Source organism: Myotis daubentonii, chromosome 5, assembly GCF_963259705.1.
Source record: "Myotis daubentonii chromosome 5, mMyoDau2.1, whole genome shotgun sequence".
NCBI lineage: Eukaryota > Metazoa > Chordata > Mammalia > Chiroptera > Vespertilionidae > Myotis > Myotis daubentonii.
In genome coordinates this window covers 32,950,919-32,971,574 of record NC_081844.1, presented here as the reverse complement: position 1 = coordinate 32,971,574, position 20,656 = coordinate 32,950,919, and the positions used below count along the sequence as shown (strand labels likewise).

Genomic DNA, 20,656 nt, shown 5'->3' with positions numbered 1-20,656 from the left:
TAATGAAGTGAAAAAATTTAAAAGAAAGATAACAATTCCTGACCTTGTGGTAAATAAATAATAAAAAACATAAAGCACATATGTACATACGTTGAAATGACGTAACTTTTTTTTATTTATAAATAAATGGGAGATGGCCATGTAACCACGAAACGATGTACTTTGAGTCTGGCATAACCCGAGGACTGTCTGTATATGTATTTTTTAAAATTGATTTCAGAGGGGAAAGGAGAGGGGAGAGAAATATCAATGATAAGAGAAAATCATTGATTAGCTGCCTCTTGCATACCCACTACTGGGGATTGAGCTCACAACCCAGGCATGTGCCCTTGATCGGAATTGAACCCGGGACCCTTCAGTCCTCAGGCTGACGCTCTAGCCACTGAGCCAAACCAGCTAGGGCCACACAATTTTTTAAAAGTCTGTCTTTGGGTTACTGAGATTTGTACATGTGTGGATTGATCTTGATCCCCCCCCCCCCACTGTTAAAATGTTTTAATATCAAGGTAAAATGAGACCAGGGTTTCTCATGCACGTTTCAGGACAGAAACACCTATTTCTAAAAAGGTTTACTTCCTTTCAAAAGCCTAAAAATGAACACATAAATTTTAGGGATTGTTTTTAAATATCATGCATGGGACATGTCCCATTTTAATTTATCTGTAGTTGACAAACATGAAAAAGTAACAAATTTCAAAATCAAAAGCCTCTAGTAGAAACATTCAAATTAAAAAGCAACCTTCCTTCCTTCCTTCCTTCCTTCCTTCCTTCCTTCCTTCCTTCCTTCCTTCCTTCCTTCCTTCCTTCCTTCCTTCCTTCCTTTCCTTCCTTCCTTCCTTTCCTTCCTTCCTTCCTTCCTTCCTTCCTTCCTTCCTTCCTCCCCTAAAAAAAAGAAAGAAAGAAAAAAAGCATTTTAGCCTGGCTAGGTAGTTCAGTTGGTTGGAGTGTCTCCCGTACATCAAAAGGTTGCAGGTTGGAATCCTTGTCAGGGCACATACCTAGGTTGTGGGGTTCTGTCCTCCTATGAGCGGCAATTGATCTTTCTCCCTCTCCCTCTCCCTTCTTCTTTCTAAATATAGGGTGTCCCAAAATTCACGCAAGAAGTAATTTTGATAGAAAACACAGGTTTATAACTAAAAATTGTAAATTTTTATTGATTCATAAAGTATACAGTATGGGGTTATGTATGGACTAGCACATTGGGTAAATGGCCTCCACGGCTTTGCTGGCACATACGCAAAGCCGTGGTCTTCATTCATTGTCCCTGCTCCGGGGCCATAATTGGTTCTTGGTAATGCTTATAAAATTGAAGGGATTGAAATCAAAGGGCAACAGATACTAGAATCTGCTTCAGTAAACCAAGTAAAATTAGGCTTTTATTTTTTGTTGTTGTTAATGCTCACGCAAAATTCAAATCTTGCGTGAATTTTGGGACACCCTATATATCCTTGGGTGAAGATTTAAAAAAGTTCACTCTGGCCAGTTTTTCACAGTGGTTAGAGCGTCGGCCTGCAGACCCAAAGGTTGAGGGTTTGGTTCCTGGGCAAGAGCACATACCTCAGTTGCAGGTTTGATTCCCAGTCCCAGTCATGGCACAGTGGGAGGCAACCAGTCGATGTGTCTCACATCAATGTTTCTCTCTTTCTCTCTCTCTCTCTCTCCTTCCCCCATTCCTCCCTTTCACACTCTCTAAAAATCAATGGGGGGAAAATCTTCTGGTGAGGATTAAAAAAAAAAAAATCAAGCATTTTTATTTACTTATTGGTTATAAAACCCAGCAAAAAAAAAAAACCTGTCCTTTCCTCCCTCACTTCAGAAAACCACCACCAATTTCTTTCTGGGAATTGATGGCTTTAACAGTACTTAGCCCTCCCTTGTCAGCATCCAGGTATCCCTGGTTCGATCGGTGTAAGTTAATGTTCCAGTTTCAGTTGCAGGAAATACCCCACCATTTTTTTCACTACAACACACTGGCAGAGCAACGACCAGCACTGCACAGGGTAGGAAATGAGTCAGGAAGAACATAATGGCTTGACTGGAAAGCTAACTAACCATATGTCCTTGGTCTGCCAATTGAGTGAGGATATTAAGGAAATGTAAAATTCAAGGAGGAATTCTTTTTTCATCCTCTCCAGGTTACCAGCATGTTTATACTGGGAATAAATAATAGAGGAAGGTGAAAGCAGCCACATAAATGAAAACTCCCTAGAACTAAAAGCAAGCTAAACAAAATGCAAACTATAGTGGGCCAGATAACAAACTTTGGGGTTTTTTGTGGCGTAAGCAATCTCCAAACTGAAGTTCATAAATTAGGGAACAGTTTCAATGTACTAAGGAGCAATTTGCATAAGAATAGTATTTAAAAATATTTTCTAAGAGTTGTCTGTGCTTTGTTGTTAGAATTTGGTGCCAACAATCAAGAAATAACCAAACAAATAAGCCTCAAATATTTTCTTTTTTTTTTTTAATCACTGTTTTTTATTTATTTTTTTTAGTTTTTTTTTTATTAAATCTTTATTGTTCAGATTATTACATTTGTTCCTCTTTTTTCCCCCCATAATTCCCCTCCTCCCAGTTCCCGCCCCACCCTCCGCCCTCACTCCCCACCCACTGTCCTCATCCATAGGTGCACGATTTTTGTCCAGTCTCTTCCGCATCTCCCACACCCCTTTCCCCCCCAAGAATAGTCAGTCCATTCCCTTTCTATGTCCCTGATTCTATTATTATCACCAGATTATTTGTTCACTTGATTCTTAGATTCACTTGTTGATAGATGCATGTTTGTTGTTCATAATTTGTATCTTTACCTTTTTCTTCTTCTTCCTCTTCTTAAAGGATACCTATCAGCATTTCATATAATACTGGTTTGGTGGTGATGAACTCCTTTAGCTTTTCCTTATCTGTGAAGCTCTTTATCTGACCTTCAGTTCTGAATGATAGCTTTGCTGGATAAAGTAATCTTGGTTGTAGGTTCTTGGCATTCATCACTTTGAATATTTCTTGCCACTCCCTTCTGGCCTGCAAAGTTTCTGTTGAGAAATCAGCTGACAGTCGTATGGGTATTCCCTTGTAGGTAACTGAGTTTCTTTCTCTTGCTGCTTTTAGGATTTTCTCTTTGTCTTTTGCTCTTGGCATTTTAATTATGATGTGTCTTGGTGTGGTCCTCTTTGGATTCCTTTTGTTTGGGGTTCTCTGTGCTTCCTGGACCTGTAAGTCTATTTCTTTCACCAGGTGGGGGAAGTTTTCTGTCATTATTTCTTCAAATAGGTTTTCAATATCTTGCTCTCTCTCATCTTCTGGCACCCCTATAATTCTGATGTTGGTACGCTTGAAGCTGTCCCAGAGGCTCCTTACACTATCTTCATATTTTCGGATTCTTTTTTCATTTTGCTTTTCCAGTTGGGTGTTTTTTGCTTCTTCGCATTTCCAATCTTTGACTTGATTCTTGCGCTCCTCTGGTCTGCTGTTGGGAGTCTGTATAGTATTCTTTATTTCAGTCAGTGTATGCTTAATTTCTAGTTGGTTCTTTATCATAACATCGAGGGTCTCATTAGACTTCTTGTAGATCTCATTAAATTTATCGGCAGCTTCTAGACAGTTCTTGAGAGACCTTAAAAGTGTGGTTCTGAACTCTATATCTTCCATTGACAATTTTGTCCTGTTTCTTTGTCTCCGCATTTTTTTTTATGCTTTCTTGGTGCACCCCCTAGTGGTCTTTGTGCGCAGTCTTGTTGTAGTTAAGCCTTGATTGTTGTAGTTAATACTGGGGGGATTTGACCTCCAGGCCAACTGGCTATGAGAGTCAGCTGTGTCTGCAGTGGGAAAACTTCTGTCCTCTGGGGAGGTGCTAATCTAGCCTTTGCCTGAGGCTACCTGGCAAATGGGTCTGTGCAGGGCTTGGGCGGGGAGGGTTGCACTGGATCAAACAGGGTGGGCAGTTATGGCTGCTCTCAGTTCCGTCCCTAGGGGCTCTGCCTCACTGAGTCCCAGCAACCGCTGCAAACCTCGGAGAGAAAGCTGCCTTCGAGTTCCGACCGAAGCCAGACAGTCCCGCTTCTCCCGTTTGAGTCTGGGTCCCTAGAGACTTGCCCGGATCTGGAGCTCAGAGTCTGAAACTCCCTCCCGATTGAAAACAACAACCTCGCCCTCTGCCGCCAGCCCGCTCCACGCGCACTCTCCACCTGAGTATTTCACTTCAGCACTGCGCCTCCTCTGAGTCTGGGTATGATATTCTCTTTCCTCCTGGTTGTAGAATTTCCACTCAGCCAGCCTTCCTGTGGTTCTGGATGATGTTCGTTCCGTCTTTTAGGTGTACCCTTCAATTGGTTGTTCGAGGGAGCAATCTCCGGCGTTAACCTAGGCCACCATCTTGGTTTCTCCAAAATGTTTTCTTTTTACTATACCCCATGTCCAAAAATTACAAAGTATCTTTAACACAGTTTTCTCTGCCATTTCTCATGTGAATCAGTAGAATGGGGTAAAATATAATTGTAATATTATACAAGATAATTAACTTTGCTTCAATAGCTTAATCTGTTCCTAAGTATTTCTGTCTAAAATGTATAGGTGTAAGAGGATGATGAACTTCAGCAGTTAAAATTGTGATCTCTGGAAACTCTTGAATGATTGATTTGGCACCATGAAATGTGGAGAACAGACCAAGTAGGATGATAATACTGGGTAGAACTCCGTGTTTGATAAGAACCTTTACAGCTTCAGTTACAGTATTTCTAGTGCCTCTTCTCATTATGTTAGACCCCACAATTTCCCTTCTCAAACTTCACTCCTTCCTACTGTACCCTGTCGGAGTGGCCACCCTGTGTTATATGGCAGCTGATTCAGTCCCCCTTCCACAAGTCTGGTCAGAAGATCCCCAGAAAACATGAAGCCCCTTCTGCTGGCTGCTTGTCGTAGATCTGCAGCTCCTAGATCTGCTCATTCATGGGTAGCAGCTTAAGCCGAACGATAGGTTGGCTGTCCCTTAGGAGGAGTTGCTGGCTGATGAGTCAGTGCCACTGCCACTGTTGCTCTCAGGGCGGAGGCTGGCGCAGCCCCAGGCCTGGGAGCCCCCTCCACTGGTGAGGAGAGTCAGCTTGGCCTTGGAGGCGCTAGCTCTCCCCCACCCCCTGCATGATCCAGGATCAGGTCACCAGGTCATGTACAGGTAGAATTTACTTGTTGGCTGTGACAAGGCATGGAGTCCAGAACTGTAAATCCGTGGCCATATACCGGGCCCCAGGCTGTCCGTCGGATCAAAGTCTTGATTGATTTTGGAACATTCTTAGCTGTCATATCTTGTACAGCCTGTGTGGTGTTCTCCCACCCCCATCTGGGACTCCACTGACAGGTGCTAGGCCCTTGGGTGCCACATCTATGCTTTGCTCTATTTTTCATTCTTCTTACTTTTTGCTGGTTCACCTTGGATATTTATCTTTTTTATTCATTCTCACCTGAGGATATTTTCCCATTGATTTTTAGAGAGAGTGGAAGGGAGGGCGAGAGACAGAGAGAGAAACATCGATGTGAGAGAGACACATCAATTGGTTGTCTTCTGCATGTGCCCCAACCACGGCCGGGGATTGAGCCTGCAACCAAGGCATGTGCCCTTGACCAAAATCAAACCTGGGACCCTTCAGTCCAAAGGCTGACGCTCTTATCCCTGTGCCACTCCAACAGGGCTAATCCTATCTTCTGTTGCTCTTGCCACTGGGTTCTTCATCACAGATACTGCATTTTTCAGTTCTAAAATGTCAAACAGACATTCTAACTGTTGAAATTCTCCATTATTGTATCTATTTTGTTCATGTCCTTCACCGTCTTGAATGTATACATTCTCTGATAACTCCAATTTCTTAAATACCTGAGTTTGTTCCTGTTTTCTATTTTTTCTTTCTCTAATTTTTTTATTAACATTTTAAAATATATTATTGATTTCAGAGAGGAAGGGAGAGGGAGAAATAGAAACATCAATGATGAGAGAGAATCATTGATTGGTTGCCTCCTGTACACCCCCTATTGGGGATCGAACCCGAAACCCAGGCATGTGCCTTGGACCGGCATCGAACCCAGTACCCTTCAATCTGCAGGGTCTGAAAATTATGCTCTACCCACTGAGCCAAACCAGCTAGGGCCATGCTCTGTAATTTTAATTTGGATGCTGAACATTGTCGTGACAGCTAAGAGACAGGCGGAGGCTGCCCAGGTCAGGTTACCTGACCCTACACAGGTGCGGCCTGGGGACAAAGCTGAGTACTCCCGGTGCCTGCCACACGCTTGGTCTGGGGGGCAGAGCCCATAAGATCCTTGCACAGCTCATTGAGGCAGAGTCCCTACTGACATTGGGAAAGTGCCAGGAGGCCCCAAGGTGCCCCACCTGGGCTCAGTTCCAGTGTGGCCTTCCCTGCTGGTGGCCATGGCCATGCTGCTCGCCCACCTCAGGGTCCCCCACTGTTGTGCAGCAGCAGCAGCACGTGGCCCCAGAGGTTCCATGAAGAGGACAGAACTCACAGGGAGGCTCCCCAGCCTACCCGAGTCCCCCTGTACTATGGATGCCTCCTGATGGGGACTGTTGGGAGGCAGCAATTTCAGATGTAGGTGGGGGTCCCAGGCTCCCCTCTTACAGTGGGGGAACAGCCACAGAGAGGGTCCTGCCAGCTCCGAGAGGAAGAAACATAGCAGGTCAAAGCAGGTGTTTCTTTTCCTTTATTTAAAAAAATCATTTTGGGGGGGGTGGTGTGAGGAGGGCACACCTTTCATGGCTTCAGGGAGAACACAGTTTCCAGAAGGAATCATGGGCAGAAATACATGGGGAGAACCTGGGAGTAAAGGGGAGGGGCTGCGCCCTCCAGCACCTCTGGGCAGAGCGCTTACTTGGGGGTTGGATGGGGTAGGGAGACAGTATGTACAGGTGGGGAAATGGGCAGGGCCCCCTGGGCCCCATGAGCCAATGGGGGGCGTGACCACGTGGCTGGCCCCTATCACTGCCCCTCCCAAGCGGACCTGCTGAGGCCTGTGCCCTCAGCTGCAGGGCTGGGAGGAGCCTGGCAGGAAAGCTAACCTGTAGGACCTTGAGGGTGCAAAACCCCCAGGGTCCTATCCCCTGGGGCTCAGGCCTGCATCCTGAGGCCCGAGCTCAGGTGGCCTGAGCGCCCCAGTGAACAGACCAGAATGAAAGGAACAGAAGCTCCCAAACGCACGAGAGGCGCTCCCACACCTCACTCCTACCAGGTGAACAAAGGGAATCAAGATGCATTGCCATGTGCAGTTACACAAACAAAATGACGGCCTACATGGTCCCACCGCCAGGCAGCCCAGAGCTGCAGGGGTGGTGGGCGGGATCCACACCCAGGGGCTCCCCTCACTCCCGGTCCTGAGGGATGTCTCACAGCCCTGCCTGTCTGGCCACCTCCTGGCTCCTCTGAACAGGCAGCCATGCTCACCACCACAGAGACGCCCAGAAACGTGGCCAGGGGTAGACACGGTGTGGGGAGTCTGCCGGGGCTGGTGTGGGGCGGGGTGGTCCACTTGTCTCAGGCGGCTTCGAGCTGCTGACCTCACGCCCACGGGGGGTCTGGGCGCCTAGGTGTAGAAGATCACCTCTGGGATCTGGCCGTCCTCCACGGATGTGCCGTTGTTGTTCCCGGCCGCGTAGCAGAAGGTGAAGCATGTCTTGGCCCCCGTGGTTGGCGACTCGTGGGTCACCTTGCGCAGGCCTTTGGTGCCGTAGTGGGAGTCCGGGCCCTGTGGGGTGGGGCCGTATTGTGATCAGGACACCCCTCCCCTGGACTGGGGCAGCCACCGAGCAGAGGGCAGGAGAGCCCCACAGAGGGTCTGCTGTGGGCCCTCAGGGTGGCAGGTCCTCCAGCCCCTCTGAGCCCCACGCCATCCGAGGTGAATGGGGGCTCAGGGTCCTGGAGAGAAGATTCTGGTTTCAAGGTTGAGGTTAGTGTAGAAGGTCATGGCAGAATCCAGGGTAGGGCTTAGGGGTCAAAATTAAGGTCAACGTGGGACAGAATTGTGGTCCTGGATAGGGTTTGGGGATCAGAGTCAGGTTCAGATGTTGGGGTCAGGGTCTTGGATAGGGTTCAGGGATCCGATTTGGGGGTCAATATCAGGGTCAGGGTCCTGGATAGGACGAAATGGGGCAGTAAGATTTCATTATGTTACTCAAAACAGCACACCACAATTTAAAACGAATGAATTATTTTTGGAATTTTCCACTTAATAATTTTGGACCCTGGACAACTAAAACCACAGATAAGGTGGGACTATTGTACTACCCAAACTAGAATTCTAAGCCGTTCAAAAATTAAACACAAAAGACAGATGAAGTAAAAAGAAAATGAATAGTGTTCAGGGATCAGAGTCGGGGTTCTGTGTGGGGCAGGGCAGGGTCAGGCACACCTTGAGTGTGGCACAGGCTGTGTAGTTGACGTTGGGCAGCACCTCCACCGGCTCCTTGAACATGACTCGGAAAGTGCTGGCGGAGCCATCGCAGCTGAAGCCCGTGTCATTCTGGCCCAGCACCGTGTTGCTGTCTGTGTGGATGATCTGCAAGGGCAGAAGCCAGAGACTTCTCAGCCAGGCCTCCCTCCCTCTGCCTCCACCCATGGGACTCCACAGGGGTGTAAGGGAGGGCTAGAAGCCACCCCAGGCCTGACAGCACAAGGTCCATCCAGCCTGTGACCCATAGGGTGGGGCATAGTCCCCTCTGAAGGAATGACTCCAGGACATTCCCTCCAGATGGGGTGTGACATGGCACAGACCCTAGCAGGGGAGAGATGGGATCTGAAGGGGGTCCTGAGAAGGGTGGGACAAGGGGCAGGGCCTGGTCTGGGGTGGGATCAGGTGGGACCTGATGTAGGGTGAGGCCTAGATCTGGAGGTGGGGTTAGGGCTGGTGGGTACCTGGATGTTCACTTGATAATCTGTGGGCCCATGGATGGAGCCATATAGTCCAAAGCCAACCACAAAGATGCGCTTGTTGACCGAGAACCTGAGGGACAGGAACAGGTGCTAAACTCAACCAGAGGGCAGCAACCAGCCAGAGCACACAGGCACAGGGGCCTCCCCTTGGCGCTGGGGTCTGAAGACCTCCCATGGTGGGGCTGACTCCTAGAGCCCCTTCCCAGGGCCCCCAGCAGCTATGCTCACTAACTCACCCCTAACAACCAGCTCCCTCATCCCATCCCAGCAACCCTACCCAACATCCTGTGCCCAGTGCCGACCCATTCCCACACCCACACCCACCTGATGCGGTCACTTGTGCCACTGTAGCCCCAGCGGCTTTCCACCTGCTGGAAGCGGTTGATGCTACACTCCTTCCCACGGAGGCAGCAGCGTGGCCGGTCGATGAAGTCCACACGGGGCTTGGGGTTGACGGTGAAGTGCAGGAAGAGGCTCACCACCTCGCGGTCCACAAGGATGCCTGACTGTGCAGGCCCTGCAGGCACAGGGGCGGGTGGGTCGGGCTGGGGTGGGGTCTGGCCTGAGGCTGAGGAAGGCTGGGGTGAACCCCAGCACACAGAAGACACTGGAATGCATGGGCTTCTCAAGTCCACAGCTCCTCAGAAATCACGCTGGATTTTCTGCAAAATGTTAGGGGTCCAGGCAGCCCTGAGATAGGACTGTTCTGCTCTGGCACTTGGGGAGGGGTCGACGCCGACCTGGGGTTGATGCTTTGATTAGCTGGCTTATTGGGCAAAATGGCCCCAGGTCTCCCTGCCTGTACCAAGGCCACCCTTCAAGCCCACCCCTAGTTGACAGAACAGGTGGCACCTGCCTGTCCACACTCAGAGCCATCAGTAGCTAAAAGTGGTCTGGGGCAGCGGTCGCCAACCTTCCGGACCTCACGGACCACCGGTTGGCGACCACTGGTCTGGGGAATCCTGGCCAGGCAGTGCTGACAGACAGGGAGGTGACAGGATCTGCCTTAGACAGGCTGGGAGCGGGGAGGGGAGAATCCAGACAGCAGCTATGGAGGCCACATGCATACAAGGACAGGCAGGGCGGGGGCAGAAACCAGGGCCTGGGACCCTTACACATGCCCTGCTCATCGCTCTTCCACCTCCAGGTCAGAAGGCAGGACTCAGGCCTCAAGCTCTACAAGAATGACTTATTTTCTAACTCGGAATCCATTTCTGCAGAAGGTTGGCCATAGCACCACTCACAGCTCCCACAGCCCAACACATAACAGAGACCTTCACAACGGGCTCGGCACACCTATGGGTCAGCGAATAAGGACGATACAAGACTGAACGCAGAGTGTTGACCACTGGTTTTTTAATCTCTGCATAGGAAATGCAGAAAGAAATGCATCCAACCTCCACCATGCAGCCAGAGGGGATTCAAATGTCTGCTTGTGTTTTCCAGTGGAACATAAGCCGGCGATTCTCTGAAACACAGAGGGACAAGGGCCGGAGCCTGTGGGGCCCACCGAGGAGAGGGCCAGAGGCCCAACTCAAACACAGGACAGTCATTCCCAGCGCTTTCACGCTGGGGGGCGGGGGGCGAGGGAATGACCTTCCAGAAGGTGGGTCCTGTCACAGGGCCTGAGACCTGGGGGCTCTGGCAGCCAGCTAGGCTGGGGGATCTCGAGGAGAGTGGCTTTAGGGGTGAAAGCCAGTCTAGAGGGAGGTGTCTTGGTACGGGGCAGTCCAATGCTGCACCAGGGGTCTCTCAGGGGACACCAGGCGAGGTATGAAGACATCTGTGGTGGTTATGACTGCGGGGTGCTCCTGGCCTCAAGCGGATGGGGGCCAATATGCACTGGCCACAGGCCTGCATCACAGAGCCCATCCAGAACCTTCTAGGCCTGTTTGGCTCCAAGGCTAAGGCTGGCACCAGCCAGGAGACTGACATTACAGGGAGGCCCAGTCCTGGGGGATGGGGTTCCAAGTCAGCTGCTCAAATGGCCCCAAGATGTGGGTATCCACATGGGGTAGGAGGCACAGTCAAGGCCACCACCACATCAGCCCAGACCCCAGGCCCTGCAGCAGGGTCACCACAACCCTGGCCATTTCCCAGCCCTTCACAGGCTTGTCAAGGACACGGAAGCTGGAGCCCAGCCCCCGGGATGTGAGCCCAAGACAGGGACCCTCAGTGGCCGGTACACTCACACACGTGTGGACACGGGAGACACGGCGGGAAGGAAACAGCGAGATGTGGGCTGGCTGCATGACATCGTGGGTCGTGCTGTGTTTACACATTTGTGAACAGTCCGAGCTTCCCATCAACATGAAGAGTCCTTAGTACAGAGGGGCACACTGTTCCTGGCGGGGTTCTCGGGCCGACATACGGCTGGTGCCAGACCCGGGGGGGCATGCAACTGAGTCACATTCAGGGTCCTGGGAGGCCACGCCCCTCCGGAGCGGCTCCTGCTCCCCGAGGTTACCTGCAGCAAACTCCTCGATGGTCATCAGTGGGAAGCGGATGAGGGCCAGCGCCTTGCCCAGGACCTTCCGCTTATTCTCAGGTGTCACCTGCAGCTGCTGACGCTGACACTCGGCCTCAGACCAGCGGACAACAGCGCTGAACAGGCGCACCTCACGGATGCCCAGCGTGTCCCGCTCCAGGACGGCCACCAGTGTGTCTGCGGGGACAGGGGGGCCACATCAACGTGGATGCCATGGTCTTAGCCAGGGAGGGTCGTTGGCACACCGCACAGCCTCTGCTTATGCTGGTGACAGCGTTCACTGGCTCATGGCCACGCCCAGCCACCATCCTGTCACTGACAGCAGCAGAGTGGGGTGCACCAGGCAGAAGCCCTCTGGCCCTCACCACCTGGGCCTCTGCAGGGGGAGTGCCCACCCTGCCTTCAGAGGGTGGAGCCCAGGAGATCAGGTGACCTCTCCCAGGTGCCCACAGGCCTTACCCAGGTCAATATCCGTGAAGCCCTCTGCGGTGATGGCGTCAGCCGTGTTTTTGTCGATGTTCTCCAGGCACAGGCTGGCAAGCTGTGGTTCGTCAAACAGCCGGGCCTACGAGGGACAGCACATCAACAGCCAGCCCCGACACAGGATCCAAGACAGATTTCCTGGTTCGAAACTTGTCACAAATTTCAAGTCTTAGGGCCTGGGTGCCCGCACAATGTCAACCCCAGAGGCCGGGAGATGTTTTCCAAGTTTACAGACTTACGTAACCACTGCCTGGGTGGAGGGTCCAGTGAAGGAAGGACCCTGCTGGGCCAGTAGTGGTTCAGGGATGAAGGCAGAGGCAGCAGACAGGGCTGACCCCAGGGAGGTGGGCCCCCGGGGAGAGGACCACACAAAAGTGCTGTGCCCCTGCCCATCTGAGATTGTTCCACCAGGAATGGTACACAGGGCAGGGGGCCAGGGAGGAGAGAAGATTCTGACCACTTCTGCCCAGGAAGCTAACCCCTGTCTAACCGGTTCTCCGCCCGGGCCTGGTGAAGACACTCCACATGGCCCACATCTCAGCACATGCCTGGGAGTAGGCCCCACACCACAGTTCCGACCCTGGCAGTTCAGAGCGACTCAGTGAGTAGCTGGTCAGGGCCCGGGCCCAGGTGCCACCTCAGCAAGGGATTTGCAATCTAATTTGTCTGTGACTCACCACAGAGAGGGCACCCCCCGCACCCCATGCTCTCCTGTGCCCAGGCCTCCTGGTCCCCTACAGCCCCATCAGCCCACCAGAGCCAGCTGACTGCACAGAGCCCGAAAGGGTCCTTCTCAAAAAAACATGAACGCCTTCCTCCCCTCACCTGAGCCCCTGAAGAGGGAAAAGCTAGTGGGAGCCCTGCCTGCCAACAGGCTGCCAAGGCACCGAGAAACTCACCTAGAAAACTCAGGAGACCCCCAAGGCAAAGGGATGGGGCACTCCCAGGGCATCAAGACCTCAGACGTCCACCCACCCACCCACCCACCTGTGCCCCAGCCAGGCTCCTGCACCTGCGTCAGCAGCATGAAGGCGTTATCCGCCCGGAGGTTCTTCTTCAGGAACTCCACGCAGTGGGCCTCCAGGGCAGGCACCGCATACTTCTTGGCGGTGTACAGTGTGGTCATCACCGTCTCGGGCCCAATCTGAACCTCATCCGAGTAGAGAAACCTGGGGGGGGGGGGATGTGGGTGGCCATCAGGCAGCGCCCTAGGGACCCTGGTGCCGTCAGCCCCCCTGCAGGAGCCTCCAACCGGCCTCCAGCCCGCTGGGCTGGCCCCGAGGGACCTTCCAGAACCAGCATCTGCTGCCCTCCAACCTGAAGACATGACCCAGCAAAGCCATTACCAGTGAGAACCAGCGAGAAGCTAAACCACCCACACGGGAACACGTCTACCGCAGGCCTGTGCCTTTCCCATACGGGACACCAGGGCTGAAGGCCAGCACGGTTTGGCAGGGACACAGGGACATCTCCACATCACCCAACCTGTACAGCTGGCCTGACAGCACAGCTCAATGAGGTCTGGACAAATCACAGACTCTTGTGGACACTATGACCACCTGCCATTGGCCCAACTAAATGTGGGTCAGAAGTGAAGGTCGACAAAAATAAAACGGTGAGGCCATGGAGACATCAGAGTCCTGTACATGGCAGGTGTGCGTGCAAAATGGAGCCCAAACACAGCCTAGCAGCTGGGGCCCATGGGGTGGAGAGACCTGCACCCCAGGAGGCAGGGAGGCTGTCAGTACCCCATGGCACCCAGGATGGCCTCCCTCAGAGTGGCCCACCCCAATGTCAGCAGTGCAGAAGTGACAGACCCAAGGACCAGTGAGCCCCTCACACCAACAGTGATGGTGCCAATCCTCTCAGGAGGCCACTGGGCAGTATTCATCCAAACCGAGAGAAAGAGAGACAGACGGAGAGACAGGGACAGTCAACCCTCAGGCAGGGTTTGGCAAACTGCAACCTGTCACCTGCTTTTGTTTTTTATTTTTTTTATGAATATCTCTACTTATTTTTGTAAATATATTTTTATTGATTTCAGAGAGGAAGGGGGAGGGAGGGAGCGAGGGACATCAATGATGAGAGAGAATCATTGATCGGCTGCCATCCTGCATGCCACCTACTGGGGATCGAGCCCTGACTGGAAATCGAACCCATGACCTCGTTTCCTGGGTCGATGCTCAACAGCTGAACCACACCCGCCACGCTGTTTTCTGGCATTTTAAACCATCAGGCTGTCCATTCTGTTCCCTCAGTTGAGAAGCATCAGAAAGTCTTACTTGAGTAGCGCCAGGAAGGCAGCCGGCTCCACGTCGGGCAGTTCAATCTCGGTGGACGTAGTAGCCATGCCCCCATTGAACATGGCATCAAAGACAGCACTGCCCACGGCCAGCACAAACCTAGAGTGAAGAGCAGACCTGGTTACCCTCCGTGTGGCCCACCTAACCCTGTCACCCAAGCTGGGGCTGTGGAAAGGAGGGGTGGGGATGTGTAAGGCAAGTGTCCCCACCAGACTCTCCCCATGAGGTGTTATCTCCAGGTCTGCAAGGCTCCTGTATCAGACCCCTTCCCAGGATCTCCAGGCAAATGCTGGGCTCTGAGCAGCCACCCCACTCAGAAGCCTCCGAAGTCCGCAGACATCACAGAGCCGGTCCCACATCGCACCTCTCGGCCTCTGCTCGGTGCCTGGGTCGCCCTCCCATAGCACCCGGCCAAACCCTGCCTTAGACTAACCTGAGGCGGGATGCTGGACCAGAGGCTCACCCCACACAAACAGACACCATGCCCAGAGCATCCTGGTGGCAGATGCTTCCAGAAGAAAGGCATTGCAGAGCAAGAGGGGCATTCGATGGATCAATAGCAACAGGAGGTGAAATCATGTCCCCCAGGGCAGACGGCTTAATGCCTCTGCTAGCTCCCTCCTCCATTCATCCATTCACTCCGTCACCCACTCGCTCAGTTATGCACACATGCACTCACTCACTCATTCACTCTCACTCGCTTACTCACACATCTCCCCTGTGCTCGGGCGTTGGGCACCAGGGCCCCCGCCTCCTTGGAAGAAGGCAGACACAGGTCAAGGGCGCAGACGGCCTGACAGTGAACCAGAAAGGAGAAGAGCGCAGGGCGGTGAGGGGAGTGAGGGTCAGGAAAGGCCTGGCAGGGACAACTGAGCTCGCTGCGTGGGCGGGGCAGGGCGTCGAGGTCAGGGGAATGGCAGGAGCACGGAAGGCAGCGGCTGTGAGACCTGTAAATGCTGCTGAGAGGGACTCACCCACTCCAGCCTCCTGCCTGGGTCTTCAGCTGTGAGGACCCAGCCTGCCCTCCAGCCAACTGTGAACCCTCGTAGGACCCATCCACGGGGCCAGAGGATAAGGGTGTGAGACCAACTGAGGACAGTGCCACCCACTCTGTGCTGTCCATCCTCTGTCCCCAGGTCCCAGCCCATGACAGCCTCTCCCCAGGGAAGCAGAGACCACTCCGGAGCCAGAGCTGGCGGCCGGCTCACTGCAGAGCGCCCATCTCCAGCTCTGCAAAGCTCCTGCGTCAGACCCCTTCCCAGGATCTCCACTGTGGCAAATGCTGGGCTCTGAGCAGCCACCCCAGTCAGAAACGTCCAAAGTCCGCAGACATCACAGAGCCGGTCCCACACTGCACCTCCCGGCCGCTGCTCGGTGCCTGGGTCGCCCTCCCATAGACCGGGCCAGACCCTGCCTTAGACCAACCTGGGGCAGGATGCTGGACCAGAGGCTCTTCTCTCCCACTGTCTGTCTCAAGCTCACATCACGTGAGATGGGACAAACAGACATCAGGAGCCTCCTGATATGACACACCGAGGACACACATCACTGCTTAACACCCAAAGACACAAAGGGGATGAAACAGAAAGATGGAAAAGACATGTCCAGTGAACGGAAGCCGGGAGAGCTGGTGGGGCTGCCTTAGCATCAGACAGAAAGGACATGAAGACGAGGAACAGTTCACGTGAACAGGGGCAGCCACCAGGACCAGGTAACGATTACAAACGCCACACCAAGTAACAGAGTCCCACAGCACACAAAGCAGAAACAGTGCTCAAAGGAGAAAGAGCACCTGGCCGGCGTGGCTCAGTGGGTGAGTGTCAATCCATGAACCAGGTCACAGTTCGATTCCCGGTCAGGGCACATGCCTGGGGGGTGCGGGCTTGATCCTGGGGCGGCGGGGGGGGGGGGGGGGGGGGCGCAGCCGATCAATGATTCTCTCTCCCTCTCCCTTCTTCTCTGAAATCAATACAAATATTTTTAAAACATTTTATAAAAGAAGGAATCAATAAAAGTGGGAGCAGGGATTAAGGAAATTAAATGGGAAAATGAAGAAAACCAAAATTGTTGTTCTTTGAAGAGAAATCAATGACTAAAACTTGAGTTGCACTGGCCAAGAAAGAAAAGTGTGACACAAGTTACCAAACTCAGGAACAAAAGAGGGACCATCATTGCAGACCCAAAGGAAAGGATTTTAAAACAACTTCACGGCAACCAATTAAGACAACTATTTCCTGGAAAGACACAACTGCAAACTGACTCATGAAGAAAGATGAAATGTTCCGTCCAAGAGAAGCCCAGCTCAGATGGCCCCACGGGGGTTCTAGCGGGATTTTGGAAATACCACCACCGCACGCACACGCTGCTCTGGAAACTCGCCCGCAGGCACAGGGCCCCACGGAGCCCTCGGCCCTGCAGGGCGGGCGATGGTGTGGCTACTTGGAAAGGCGGCCTCTTACAAGGTCAGAGGTAAGCGTTAGCCTGTGATGCGTCTGTCCACCCCGGCATCTGCCTAAGAGAAGAGGAGCTGTATCTCCGCACAGATCTGGGCACGCGGGTTCACGGCAGCGTGTTCCTGGCGGTGAAACCCTGAAGCAGCTCACACCCGCACTGGGGATGGACAGATGGTCCCGCCACACAGGCGTTCGGCAGGAGGAAGTCATTCTACTTTAGCAAGAAAAAGAAGTGAGTCACTGAGACACACGATGGCTGGATGAATCTCAACAGCATTCCGCTGAAAGAGCAAAACCAGAGACGGAAAGCAGAGGGGTCAGCAGCTGCCTGGGCTCGGGATGGGAGAGGGAACCTTTTGGGGGTACAGGTGCTCTAAAGCTGGGCGGTGACAGTTGACAATCATATAAACTTTCTGCACAGTCATCAGAAAAATAACCCAAATCCAGCAAAACACTTGATAATACCCCACACCCACAATTCCTGAAAACGGAGCAAACAAAGAATAGAAAGAAGGTTCCGGACCTTGTTAACGAGAATTTGTGGGAAACCAATCTTGGGGCTCACATGTAACTGAAAATCACCGAGACTGCTTTGCTGTCACCCCTGTGATGGAGCAACACCCTGGGGGTCCGAAGTGCAGTAAGAACCGAAAAATATAAGAGGCAGAAATATGAAAAGGTGGGAAACGATTTGCCCATAAAAATTATTCTATAATTTAAAACTCTAAGCCTGCACTGCCAATGTTTTCTACTGGCCACACAAGGCTATTTAAGTTTAAATTAAAATTAAATAAAAGGTTCCAGCCGAAACCGGTTTGGCTCAGTGGATAGAGCGTCGGCCTGCGGACTGAAAGGTCCCAGGTTCGATTCCGGTCAAGGGCATGTACCTGGGTTGCGGGCACTTCCCCAGTAGGGGATTTGCAGGAGGCAGCTGATCGATGTTTCTCTCTCATCGATGTTTCTGACTCTCTATCTCTCTCCCTTCCTCTCTGCAAAAAATCAATAAAATATATTTAAAAAATAAAAAATAAAAAAAAAATAAAAGGTTCCATTCATGGACTGCGACAACCACATTACAAGTGCGCAGGAGCCACCTGTGACTAGTCCCGGAGAGCATAGATCTAGAATATTCCCCTTGGCACGGAAAAATCTACTGCATAGGGCCAGTCCAAAGTTCCCTAAACAATTAAGAACACCAAGAGAGTTTGGAAAGAAATCATTCAAATCACATAAAAATAAATATGCCCTAAAATCTATAGCTTCCCAGCAATAATCAGGTAGAAAAACATAATAGAGAAAAAATTATTCATAACAGAGAAATAAAAACAAAACACCTAAGCAAACACTCAGCAATAAATGTGCAAGAGCTATACAATGATGAAAACGACAAAAAAAAATTTTTAATATAGTACTTTTTTTTAATATACTTTTATTGATTTCAGAGAGGGAGAGGGCGAGATAGAAACATCAATGATGAGAGAATCATTGATTGGCTGCTTCCTGCAGGCCCCCCACTGAGGATCGAGCCCGCAACCCGGGCACGTGCCCTTGACCGGAATCAAACCTGGGACACTTCAGTCCACAGGCTGACGCTCTATCCACTGAGTCAAACCAGATAGGGCACGACAAAATTTCTGTAAGGACCCCTGAATAAATGGAGAAAGATATCATATCCCCAGATACACCCCATAGTTTAACTATTAGTTCTCCCCAACCCAGACCAATTCCCCACTAAATTGCTTCAGCACTTGATGATTCTCAAGACCATTAAGGAACAACTAGGCCAAGGGCCAGCAAACTCGGCCCTCCACTTGCTTTTGTAAATAAAGTTTTATTGGAACACAGCCATGTTCATTCATTTATGTGTTATCCTTTTTGCGTTGTGAAGGCAGAATTAAGCAATTGGGATGGAGACCATGCATCCCACCAAAAACATTTACTATCTGGCTCTTTACATATGTCTGCTGCTGCTGTGCTAGAAGGTGCATTCCACAGGGCAGAGACTTTTTCTGTCAGCGTCATGCTTCAGTGGCTGTGGGTGAAGGGATGAACCGATGGGAGACTGATTCTGGAAGAGCCCATATACTGGACCAGCTGGAAGTCTTGACACAAAATAAAATCGGGAAGAACTTCCTCAGCATTCTCAAACCACACCATGGAGCCACTGTCGTAGAAAAAGGCCTCACTGGACTGAGAACACAGGAGCCAATCAATGCCACGAAAGAAACCCCAGACACATTTTAAATTCCTTGGCATGCCCCTAGCTGGTTTGTCTCAGTGGATAGAGTGTCAGCCTGCAGACTGAAGGGTACGGGGTTCAATTCTGGTCAAGGGCACATGCCCGGGTTGCAGGCTCTGTCCCCAGTAGGGGGGCGTGCAGGAGGCAGCCAATCAATGATTTCCTCTTATCACTGATGTTTCCATCTCTCTCTGAAATAAATAAAAATAGATTGTAAATAAATAAACTCCTTGGCATGGCTACATTTGCCATCAGGTTAATTTTGTGGGACCACCAGATTAGTATGTGGTACTACCCTGAAGACATTCACTATTTCCTCAGAGCAAGTCCTGAGAGAGAATTACACATTTTATTCTGGCAGGTAGGGCCTACATGTATTTATTGAATACCTACTGTATGCCAACCATTCTCCTGGGCACTTGGGATGCAGAACAGGAGACAGGCAAAGCCTTGCTCACAGAAAGCCAAGGACAACATAATATAGACTTCAGGCTTTGGGAAGTTAGAAGGGAAAGAGCTATGAGAAAAAAGCACAGCAGGGGGTGATGGGGAAGGGCTACAAAGCTAAGCAGAGCAGGAGGCAGGACATGAGCTTGTCCGGGGCCAGGCCAGCCCGTTCCACTGTCACAAATGCCAACCACCGTACCAGCGCCCCAGGCCCAACTGCACCCAGAGCTCAGGGGCCAATCTGAACCCCAGCCATGACCACCCTAAGCTGGGACCTGGGAGCTGGTGGGCCAGTCCACACCTTAAAATTAGTCCCTCTCTTACTGCTTTTTATTTTTTAAATTATTTTTCAAAACATATTTTTATTGATTTCAGAGAGGAAGAGGGAGAGAAAAATATCAATGATGAGAGACTCATAGATGGATTGGCTGCCTCCTGCATGTCCCACACGGGGTATTGAGCCCACATCCTGGGCATGTGCCCTGACTGGGAATTGAATCGTGACCTCCTGGTTCATAGGTCAACACTCAGCCATGGAGTCATACAAGCCCTTACTGCTTTTTTTTTTTTTTTTTTTAATATATTTTATTGATTTTTTACAGAGAAGGGAGAGGGACAGAGAGTTAGAAACATCGATGAGAGAGAAACATCGATCAGCTGCCTCCTGCACACCCCCTACTGGGGATGTGCCCACAACCAAGGTACATGCCCTTGACCGGAATCGAACCTGGGACCCTTCAGTCCGCAGGCTGACACTCTATCCACTGAGCCAAACCGGTTAGGGCGCCCTTACTGCTTTTAAAGTTCACCTCAGCTTTGTCCCTAAGTCACCAGTTCCAGCACCAATGTTCTGCCCCAGAACCCCTTCCAGGATCCCATGTGGCAGGGAGTTGCCCCTTGGGCTGCCCAGGCTCCCCCTGGTCTTCATGCCCGGGGCAGTCTGGAGGAGCAAGGGCTGAGTCCTGCAGACCTCCCAGCTGGGCTTGCTGTGTTCCCTCCTAATTAGAAGAGCCTGGTTCCCTGGGCTGCTGCCCAAAGTGCTGCGAACGGGGATTTCCTCTCCCCAGTGCGCAGGCCAGACTTCCAGACTCAAGGTGTCACAGGGCGACGTTCCCTCCAGGGGCCCCAGGAGGGTCCCGTCCTGCCTCTGCCAGCTTCTGGGGGCTCCGGTGTCCCTGGGGCCTATGGCCACTTCCCCGTCTCTGCCGCTGTCCTCAGGGCGTTGTCACTGAGGTTAGGGCCCTCCGGGGCCAGCAGCTCATCCTGAGACCCTAACTTACATCTGCAAAGTTCCTTTTCTAAATGAGGTCCCAATTACT

The 20,656-nt window shown here is 51.6% G+C and overlaps 1 protein-coding gene and 1 pseudogene across 1 annotated transcript in view; both read right to left on the bottom strand.

Moving 5' to 3' along the window:
- Positions 1 to 4,387: 4,387 nt before the first annotated feature.
- On the bottom strand, positions 4,388 to 6,637 carry LOC132235251 (uracil phosphoribosyltransferase homolog; annotated as a pseudogene).
- Positions 6,638 to 6,685: 48 nt separating this feature from the next.
- BTBD2 (BTB domain containing 2) overlaps positions 6,686 to 20,656 on the bottom strand; it is a 16,258-nt gene continuing 2,287 nt past the window's right edge. The window contains exons 2-9 of the mRNA XM_059697295.1: positions 14,178 to 14,297; positions 12,908 to 13,064; positions 11,872 to 11,977; positions 11,392 to 11,589; positions 9,249 to 9,441; positions 8,907 to 8,994; positions 8,404 to 8,550; positions 6,686 to 7,740 (exon numbers count right to left, since the gene is read on the bottom strand). Coding sequence (XP_059553278.1) covers positions 7,579 to 7,740; positions 8,404 to 8,550; positions 8,907 to 8,994; positions 9,249 to 9,441; positions 11,392 to 11,589; positions 11,872 to 11,977; positions 12,908 to 13,064; positions 14,178 to 14,297 — 1,171 coding nt within the window. The 3' untranslated portion in view covers positions 6,686 to 7,578. The remainder of the gene's footprint in view (positions 7,741 to 8,403; positions 8,551 to 8,906; positions 8,995 to 9,248; positions 9,442 to 11,391; positions 11,590 to 11,871; positions 11,978 to 12,907; positions 13,065 to 14,177; positions 14,298 to 20,656) is intronic.